The sequence below is a fragment of the Condylura cristata genome, unplaced genomic scaffold (genome assembly GCF_000260355.1).
Source record: "Condylura cristata isolate star-nosed mole 26May11 unplaced genomic scaffold, ConCri1.0 scaffold00013, whole genome shotgun sequence".
Classification (NCBI taxonomy): Eukaryota; Metazoa; Chordata; class Mammalia; order Eulipotyphla; family Talpidae; genus Condylura; species Condylura cristata.
In genome coordinates, this window is record NW_004567114.1 from 6,061,691 (window position 1) to 6,071,056 (window position 9,366).

The 9,366-nt window shown below is 46.2% G+C and overlaps 1 protein-coding gene across 1 annotated transcript in view; it reads left to right on the forward strand.

The window, feature by feature from the left end:
• Window positions 1–9,366, forward strand: part of DICER1 (dicer 1, ribonuclease type III) — a 42,724-nt gene that overhangs the window by 23,460 nt on the left and 9,898 nt on the right. The window contains exons 15-22 of the mRNA XM_004681590.2: window positions 384–523; window positions 2,404–2,583; window positions 2,833–3,046; window positions 3,245–3,398; window positions 4,311–4,493; window positions 4,747–4,852; window positions 5,212–5,387; window positions 6,287–7,070. Of these exons, the coding sequence (XP_004681647.1) occupies window positions 384–523; window positions 2,404–2,583; window positions 2,833–3,046; window positions 3,245–3,398; window positions 4,311–4,493; window positions 4,747–4,852; window positions 5,212–5,387; window positions 6,287–7,070 (1,937 nt within the window). The remainder of the gene's footprint in view (window positions 1–383; window positions 524–2,403; window positions 2,584–2,832; window positions 3,047–3,244; window positions 3,399–4,310; window positions 4,494–4,746; window positions 4,853–5,211; window positions 5,388–6,286; window positions 7,071–9,366) is intronic.

The window sequence follows — 9,366 nt, forward strand, 5'->3', positions numbered from 1 at the left end:
ACAATTTTTTTTTTCATCTCAATTGTAATCCCCGTGGGTTTCCCAGCCTTTTAATCAATCTAAGTTAACCCTTTCTTAATGGGAACTTTTTAGGTGACCTTTTTAAAATTCATTTTTTTTTAGGCCTTTATGAAGTGATATATATACATATTTTTTATTTTCTGTGTAGATATTTACTTTTTAAATTTTAGAACAGAATTTGTGTTCCTCCTCACATTGAATATGTGAGAATGCCAAATAGTATCACATTAAGTATCACATCTAATTACTTATTATAAGCAAAGGCATTTTAATTTTCATTATTCTTCTTGTTGCTTCCTGACAGGGTTATTTGTTTAGAACAAACCTGGACTGTTCATGTTAATTCTCTTTAAATTTCTTAGGTGAATTGGATGACCATTTGATGCCAGTTGGGAAAGAGACTGTTAAATACGAAGAAGAGCTTGATTTGCATGATGAAGAAGAGACCAGTGTTCCAGGAAGACCAGGTTCCACAAAGCGAAGGCAGTGCTACCCCAAAGCAGTTAGTACCAGCTTCTTTTCCTCGGTGTAGATGTGGGCCCTTGGCCTGCCTCCCAGGCCTGTTGGAGGCATTCTGAATGGTCGCTGGCAGCCTCTCAGATCACCCCTTTTACTCCCCATGTGCTCTTTCCCACTGCAGGTGTTGCTTTTTTGTTTTCCCCAAAAGCATCCCAAGATGCACCTATCAGATTCTATGGAGAATGAGTTTATTTCATTTAAGGAGGCTTGTGTCCCATTCAATTTAGAGAGGTTTCTTGCTTTACTTATGTTTGGGGCTAAGGCAGGAGAGGATTTGTTTGAGAAAATAGGCAAATAGAGAGATGATTTTCAAGAGGGCTCATCAGCAGGGGAAGCACACATTTTGGTGGGATGTGGCCTCACAGGAGCGGTGATTTCAGTGCGTTGGTTCTCAGTGTGCCTGTGGCTCCTAACGGTGTGGCCCTCAGACATATGTGAGTAACTCTAGTTCCATCCATAATGACTAGAGAACTTGTTTGAAAAAGACTGTTAATAGGTTTGCTTATAAGGACACTAACAAGATTTTGCTGTATACTTTCCATCTTGGCCTAAATGTTTAGTTCTTTTTTATTTTTGAGGTTTGACTTTTTACTCCTAAAAGATTTGCATCCTTTTGAGCAGTTTTAAGAATCAAAATGTCAGTTTTCAACTGTCATGGATGTTAAACTTTTTTTGAAATGTCTATTTCTCTCGTACCCCAGAGATTTTGTGTGACAAATGTCAGTAATAGTAACTGTTCTGGGCCCTCCCTGGTGGCGCCATGGGTTAAAGCACTGCACTAAGAAGCTAAAGCAACTTCTGCATGCGTTCTATCCCCAGCCCTGGAGGTGACCCACATGGCGCGGCAGACCTCTCCTGACCCGCCCACTGCTCCCCTCAGCAGTGTACTTCATTCATCTGCCTGTTCTGCTCCCCACTCTGTCTCTGGTGAATCCTCTCACTGCACCTGTGCCTCTGGCCTGTACCCCAGTTGTGTATACATAAATACATAAATCTTTAAAAAAAAAATAGTAAGTGTTCTGAGAAGCAGTGCAGTCTTGAATCTTGTTTAATTAACAGATACATTCTGTACTTTTCACGTTTCTGTTCATTATATCTGTATCTCAGGCAGCATTCCTGAGCCTGTCTGTTGAGACACAGTTATTCTTTTCAGAGTAGGTGGGGTTGCATGAATATCAAGAAAATTTAGAAACCATGTCAGACTCAACTATGGTTTACTCACATAATGAGATAGCTGTTAAAAATGATAGCACTTTGTATTAAGATAGTGCTTTGTATTAACCCTGAAAGATATTCTCATTGTCTTAGCTGGAGATAAAGATCAGTTTATGACACAGTTTTTGTTCTGCGATTCCATTTATGCTGAAGAACATGTTGTGTATATGTTTATATCCATTGCCAGGTAGGGAAAAGCCTGGGGGATGATTCAGTATATCACAATGTTTATAAAGATACTTTTTGAGTGATAGCATTATATGGGATTAAAAAGAATCTGCTTGACTTTCATTTCTTGATAGTCTACAGTGAGTAAAGACTGAAACATCCCAGGAACAAAAGGATTCACTACTCAAAAGAAATAGATCAAGTGGATAGTAGTTTTTAAAAGGCCCTAAAGTATTTGGCTTTCAGAATTTTGACCTCAGTGTAGTCAGCAGCTCATAAGGTGGGTGAACGTGGCCACTGATGGCCCAGGCCTGGGGAATGCTGACTGTCCTGGGGGGTAGAGGTTGCTTAGGAGGTCACGTATGGTGGGCATTTTCTCAGCAGCTTTTAGTAAAGCCAGGAATCAACTTCTTGCCAAAACCTGGAAAAGAGGCTGTAACACCTTGATCTCGGTGCTTTCTGTTTTGCTTCCCACTTCAGATTCCAGAGTGTCTGAGGGACAGTTACCCCAAGCCTGACCAGCCCTGTTACCTGTATGTGATCGGGATGGTTCTGACGACACCACTACCTGATGAACTCAACTTCCGGAGGCGGAAGCTCTACCCCCCTGAGGATACCACACGGTGCTTCGGGATCCTGACCGCCAAGCCCATACCTCAGGTTGCCTCTGCATGGTGGCGATGGGGTGGCGGGCGATGGGGTGGTGATGTTTAGAAAGACTTTGTTATTTCAAAAAGGGAAACATCTTAACAGTAACTGCCTTTTGTTACCTCTATGTTTAATATTTAAAAAAAGAAGTTTCTTTTCTACTCCCTGATAGAAAGCATTGTTTCTTTTTTGAAGTTAAATATTTATGATGCACAATGCATGTTAACCTTGGGAAATGCTTTTTTTGGTCTTTTTGCTCAGATTCCGCACTTTCCCGTGTACACACGCTCTGGAGAGGTCACAATATCTATTGAGTTGAAGAAGTCTGGTTTCACGTTGTCGCTACAAACTCTTGAGTTGATTACAAGGCTTCACCAATATATTTTCTCACATATTCTTCGTCTTGAAAAACCTGCACTAGAATTTAAAGCCACAGCCGCTGATTCAGCATACTGTGTTCTACCTCTCAATGTTGGTAAGGACCGAGGTTTAGAGCGCTCACTTACACTGTGTGCAGAATGAAAGTTTTGCTTGAAGGTTAACTACTTTTATAGACCACAGAAATCTCTTACTTTGATAACAATGAATGAGGCACATGTATGAATACATAGTTTAAGAATCTTCTCTGTTTTACTGTATTTTAACAAGCTGAAGAGTCTTTTTCTTCCCTAAGTTAATGACTCCAGCACTTTGGACATTGACTTTAAATTCATGGAGGATATTGAGAAATCTGAGGCTCGAATAGGCATTCCCAGTACAAAGTACTCAAAAGAAACACCCTTTGTCTTTAAATTAGAAGACTACCAAGATGCAGTCATCATTCCAAGGTAGGTGTTCAAGGGGAGCGTGGTGGCGCTTATCTCTGGTCTCGCAAAGGTCCTTGTTCACACGGGGATTTGGGCAGATGCCACTTTGGCGTGACTGTCATTAACACTGTGGGCTCTCTCATGGTAGAGCCAGTCTTTCTAGTTTATTACTTAAAGAAACTAAACCTAAAACACTCCAGGGAAGGCATCTTCTCAAAAGTCAGGTAAACCTAAATGCTGGAGACAGACCTTATAATCTTCACCCTGTTACTCCCCAAAGCCTTATTGTAGAACTTGACCATAGTTTCTTACCTTAAAATATTTAAAAAGAATAATATTAAGTGCAATAAATTAGATATTTTTTCTTATTTTGCAAAAATTTAGAACATGGAGTTTATAAGCAGTAACATTGAATAGAGGCACTTCTCAAAAAAAGGACAAGCTGTAATCTTCTTTGATTTTTTTTTCTTGGCACCTAAAAGATATATTTTAAACATTAGTTCTTGTCAAACTATCAGTGGTGCAAGTGGTGCAATAATAACTTTTTGTGTGTGGAAATGCCTTCTGTGTTTAATATTAGTCATTTTCAAAGTATTTCCTCAGTTGCTTAGATAATTGGGTATTCTCTGCTGTTTCTGAAGATGAAATTAGAGTTATACATTGGAGCCTTTTAGATTTCACGTATTATCAATGTTTAAATGTGTAGAATAAGAAACAGTGACGTAGGAGAGGAAGGAGAGTCAGTTTTTACTTGATATAAATTATATAGGCCTTTTTTCAAATTCACTGGAATATAATATTTGGAATTGAAGTGTTCATTACTGTTATTTGCCTTTACTTTTTGAACTCTAAAGTCTTCATTTACATTTCCAAGTTATAAAAACAACTGTGATTTGAGATAGTCATTTAAAAGTCATGGTTTTATTTTTTCAGATACCGCAATTTTGATCAGCCTCACCGATTTTATGTAGCTGATGTGTACACTGATCTTACCCCACTGAGTAAATTTCCTTCCCCTGAGTATGAAACTTTTGCAGAATATTATAAAACAAAATATAACCTTGACCTGACCAATCTCAACCAGCCACTGCTGGATGTGGACCACACATCTTCAAGGTAAGGAGTTTCAGAAGCAACATTTCAGCTTCTTTTTAGGCACTGTTTCTTGTGGTCAGCAGACAGCGGTCACTCTCCCTGCTGCCTACCCAGAGCCCGCCCCCAGCGATTCTTTGCACCCTGACTGCCTAGGGTGTGGCCCTGGCCTGCACTTTAAACAAGCTTTCTAGGTGGCTTGTGGGCCCTGGAGTTAGAGAACCACTGGGAAAGTATACTTGTGTTTGCTTGATGAAATGTTTTGAAATTCTTATAGACTTAACCTTTTGACACCTCGCCATTTGAATCAAAAGGGGAAAGCTCTTCCTCTAAGCAGCGCTGAGAAGCGGAAAGCCAAGTGGGAGAGTCTGCAGAACAAACAGGTATGACGCCAGCGTGACCAGCGTGGCTCAGTAGCTATAAGGGAAGCGTGAGTTTTACAGTTAGCAAGTGAATTTGGAGGAAGTTGCCCAGTGCTTTTTTTGCTTTGATTAATATTATGTGTTGACTTTCATTTGAATGTATTTCTGGTACATATGCAAGGTTTGACTTTCATACTTGGTACACTGCTTTGATAATATGAGGAAATCATCCTGGTGAAGCCTCCAAAAAATTCCATTTGGCCTTATTGAGATTTTGCTAATATTTATGATTTTAATCTTTATCCATTAGTGAAATTGCTCTTAACATTTTTTATGTTCTTTTGTGTTTGCTTTGATTTTCTCTATTTTTCTTTCCTCAGATACTGGTCCCAGAGCTCTGTGCTATACACCCAATCCCAGCGTCACTGTGGAGGAAAGCAGTCTGTCTCCCCAGCATACTTTATCGCCTTCACTGCCTTCTGACTGCAGAGGAGCTGAGAGCCCAGACAGCCAGCGATGCTGGTGTGGGAGTCAGCTCACTGCCCGTGGATTTTAGGTATGCCTGCCATGCTGCTTGGGGGGAGTGTGAGTTGTGGAATCCTGACTGAAAAAGAATTAAGTTCAAATTTTACTTTTATATGAAAGAATTCTTAAGAGATTAAAAAGAAAATATGGCTGTGAAATAAACCCATCTTTTGGCTCCTGGTTATAAGTGTAGCTGTTGGGTCCTGTGTTCTAGTAAAGCTCCAGGAGGAGAGGAAATCCAGAGTCAAAGTCATCACTTCTTCCTCGCTTGATGGCAGTGGAAGTGAAAGTGCAAAGGCCTGTCAGTGTGCGTACATTTTGAGACATTTTATAAAACCACTTAGGTCCTAAAACACAGTCACCTCCATGCGCACTTTGCCCTCCCACTAGTTAAGTCTCTGCGTCTGAGGAAATCGTTGGTTTAACCATCCGATTAATCTTGGTTATCCAGCTGGTCTGACCAAGATGACTGTGGGGACTGAGGAATGTAATGGCAGTGACGAGCTCTGCCCTTGCTGAGTGCTTACTGGAGTCCTGCACCGTAGTAGAGCGTTTTATTGTGAGAACAGTCCCCAGTGTGGGAATTGCTGGTGCCTGCCTCTCCCGTGGCGGGAGCTGAGGCACAGAGAGGTTGTAGACATCACCTGAAGTTGCCCTGCTGGTTAACCGGAGGTCCAGGGGCTCCCCCAGGCACCAACCACCTGGCGCCCGGTGAGCGCTCGCTGCAGGCAGGGATAGGGCAGCCCAGGGGCCACACCTTGCTTTCTGGGTCATGCTGCAGAGACCCACAGTGTTGATTTCTGCCTTGGAAACTTTTCTCAAGTAGGGGTGTGTTTATAGGGCTTCTCTTCTCCCTAGTAACTCACTTGCTCCTGTGTAAACCTCAGCCTTTTCAAACGTCTGATGAAAAGCATAACAATGTCTTTGCAGATACCCTAACTTAGACTTTGGGTGGAAAAAATCTATTGACAGCAAGTCTTTCATCTCAACTGCTAACTCCTCTTCAGCTGACAGTGACAATTACTGTAAGCACAGCACAATTGTAGGCCCTGAAAATGCTGCACATCAAGGTGCTAATCGAGCCTCCTCCCTCGAGAACCATGACCGGATGCCTGTGAGCCGCAGAACGCTCCTCAGCGAGCCCCCCGGTGAGCCCCAGGGGGGAGTTCCCACAGATCTTACAGCAATTAATGGTCTTTCTTACAATAAAAATCTTGCCAATGGCAGTTATGATTTAGTTAACAGAGACTTTTGCCAAGGAAATCAGCTGAATTACTACAAGCAGGAAATACCTGTACAACCAACTACCTCATATCCCATTCAGAATTTACACAATTATGAGAACCAGCCCAAGCCTAGCGATGAATGTACTCCACTGAGTAATAAACACCTAGATGGAAATGCTCACATATCTACCTCAGATGAAAGTCCCACGGTGGCCGCCACGCCGGGCCCTGCAGGGCTGGTCAGAGCATCCGAGGGCGGAATGGACGCTGGGCAGAACCCTTCTGCTGGGGACTCCTCGAGGACTCTTGGCCCAAACCCTGGACTTATTCTTCAGGCTTTGACGCTTTCCAATGCTAGTGATGGATTTAACCTGGAGCGGCTCGAAATGCTTGGCGACTCCTTTCTGAAGCACGCGATCACCACCTACCTGTTTTGCACCTACCCTGATGCTCATGAGGGCCGCCTTTCCTACATGAGGAGCAAAAAGGTAAGCAATTCTTTGATTTTTCTCAGTGTGCTTCACTGTGCTTCAAAGTGGTTTTAGGGCCCTCATAGTACTTGCATCAGGATCACTTCAGAGGAAATAGGGGCTTCCGAGACTGGAGAATGTGTTCCCTGCAGGGACTGCTCGCCTGAGAGGCGCAGCGGAGGCCGCTTTCGGGAGTCGACTTGAATCTGGCTCTCACTGAGGCACTCGGGCATGGGGGTGGCTGATATCTGTGTGCCTTATTAACCGAAGATAGAACTCCTTAGGTGTGTGCGCACGTCCTTCGTCTGGAGGGCCACTTGCTGTGCAGGCTGCTCCTGCCTCGGTTGTGTGGAACACTGACTGGGGAGAACAGCATGGCTGAAGAAGGTGGAGGAGCTCGTCCTCAAGGCTTGGGAGTCAGGAAAGCTTCGCCTCGCCCTTCCCACCTGACTCCGCTGGCCTCACTCCTGGCCGCACTCCTTGGCTCCAGCTCGGACACTTCAAGCGAGTGAGCCCAGAGTGCCTAGTCGGCTGAGTGGGGCCCCAAGGAAGGCTGCTCCCTTTAGGCCGACTGTGTGACTGTGACCAGGGGAGCGGAGTGGCAGGTGCACAAGAAGGCTGAAGAGGCATCACAGGCTGCAGGCGCCTGCTTGGTGGAGAGCTCAGGAGGCCTGAGAGCCTGGAGAAGGGAGCCACGGGGGAGGGCGGTGCTCACGCAGGAGGCGCCTTTACAGCACACGAGGGGACGGTGACGTAGACGGCCGCAGCTGTCGCCAGTGGGAGCATCTGAGAACACGGAAAGGCAGGTCTGTGCAGCTGCCCTGGGAGATCTCCCAGCGGCTCCGCGTTTATGCCGGATTTTGACCGACAGGAGTGGTGAAGGCCTCTGAGCAGGGGCTGGCGCTGGAGTCAAGTGGTAACAAAAGGCAGTGAGAGCTGAAAAGCAAAACCAAACGAAGCTGAGTGACTAGTTGGGCCTTCGAAGAGTAAGCTTAAGAGAAAGTGGGGCTAGATCTAGGGTCCTTGACAGGGAGGACGGAGGTGAGCAGTGCTTCAGGGATCGTGATTCCAGGCAGCACTCCCGAAGTCTTTGCTCTACCCCAAGCTAGTCTTGTCATCCTGTACAGGTTACCCATTTAATTCTCCTAATCCTGTACTGATTCACTTATCATACATAGTTGTGTCTACTCTTGGTGTCCTGTTCTGTAAATGAGGGACGGCAGGCGCGGCCAGCCTGCCACAGGACGGGAGGGCAGAGCCCGGACAGTCGGCCTCCGAAACCTGCCCTTCCGCCGGCAGTGCCCTGCCGTGCCAGGCAGCCCGTTTGCCAAGCCTCTTACAGACTCTCACGGAACCTCTCAGTGAGCCCCTGAGAGGCAGATCGCCTGTGTCCGTTTTGTAGCTGCGATGAGCCGGTGTAGGCCCTGCAGTTAAGGAGCCTGGGGGTCTGGAGGCGGCCTGGGGCGGCAGCTGTGAGGAGCAGGCCTGCTGGGCGGCAGGGCCCCCGGTGAGGAGGCACATGGCGCCGTAGACATGGACTGTGAAGGGGAACCTTCAGTGGGATTCAGAGAGTTGAGAAGTTGGGACTCAGGTGCAGTTTGGGGAGTCGTTTTCTGAAGAGTAGTAATTTGTTCTCATTTGAGAACAAATGAGATTGACTCCAAGGGACGGGGGTTGCAGGAAGAAAATAGCAGCTGTGACTACATACAGAGGAGTTGTATATGCTGGCGGCAGGTAAGAAAAAAATGGTATTTCCCAGATTCAGCCATTTGTCTGCTCAGAAGGCATCGCCTCGCGCTTCCTGCAAACAGCCGCGCCACCCCAGGCCCTTGCAGTGCTCGGAGCCTGTGCCTGCCGCTCGGCGGCTGGGCGCCTGCTCACAAGCCCCGCCACGCGCCCGCTCGTGGGTTCTGCGTGGCCCACCCTGCGCTGTTGAGTCCTGGCGAAGCTCTTCCCTTTCCAGTCACGACCAGCCTGTGACTCAATGCGATTTCCCTCCCCCTGAGTCCCTGTGGCACCTCGCCCTCCTGTTGGCCTCTGCGGTGTGGCATTCATTCTCCTAGTGTGGAGGAGGGAACCCTTAGTTCCTTTATGGAGCCCGCAGGCCCTTTATGGGGGAGCGGGCTGCGGGCATCTCCCCTGCCGCGCGCGCCAGCTGGACGGCTGCTCTGGGCGGCAGGCTGCTGGGGGTGGGGGGGGTACCGTTGGCAGAGTCTGCGGCAAGGGGCTCCTGAAGTACTTAAATGAAGGACCCTGATTTTTAGAAAATGACAGTGACCGTTCTCCACCCATTTCCAAGTCAGACCAGATGCAG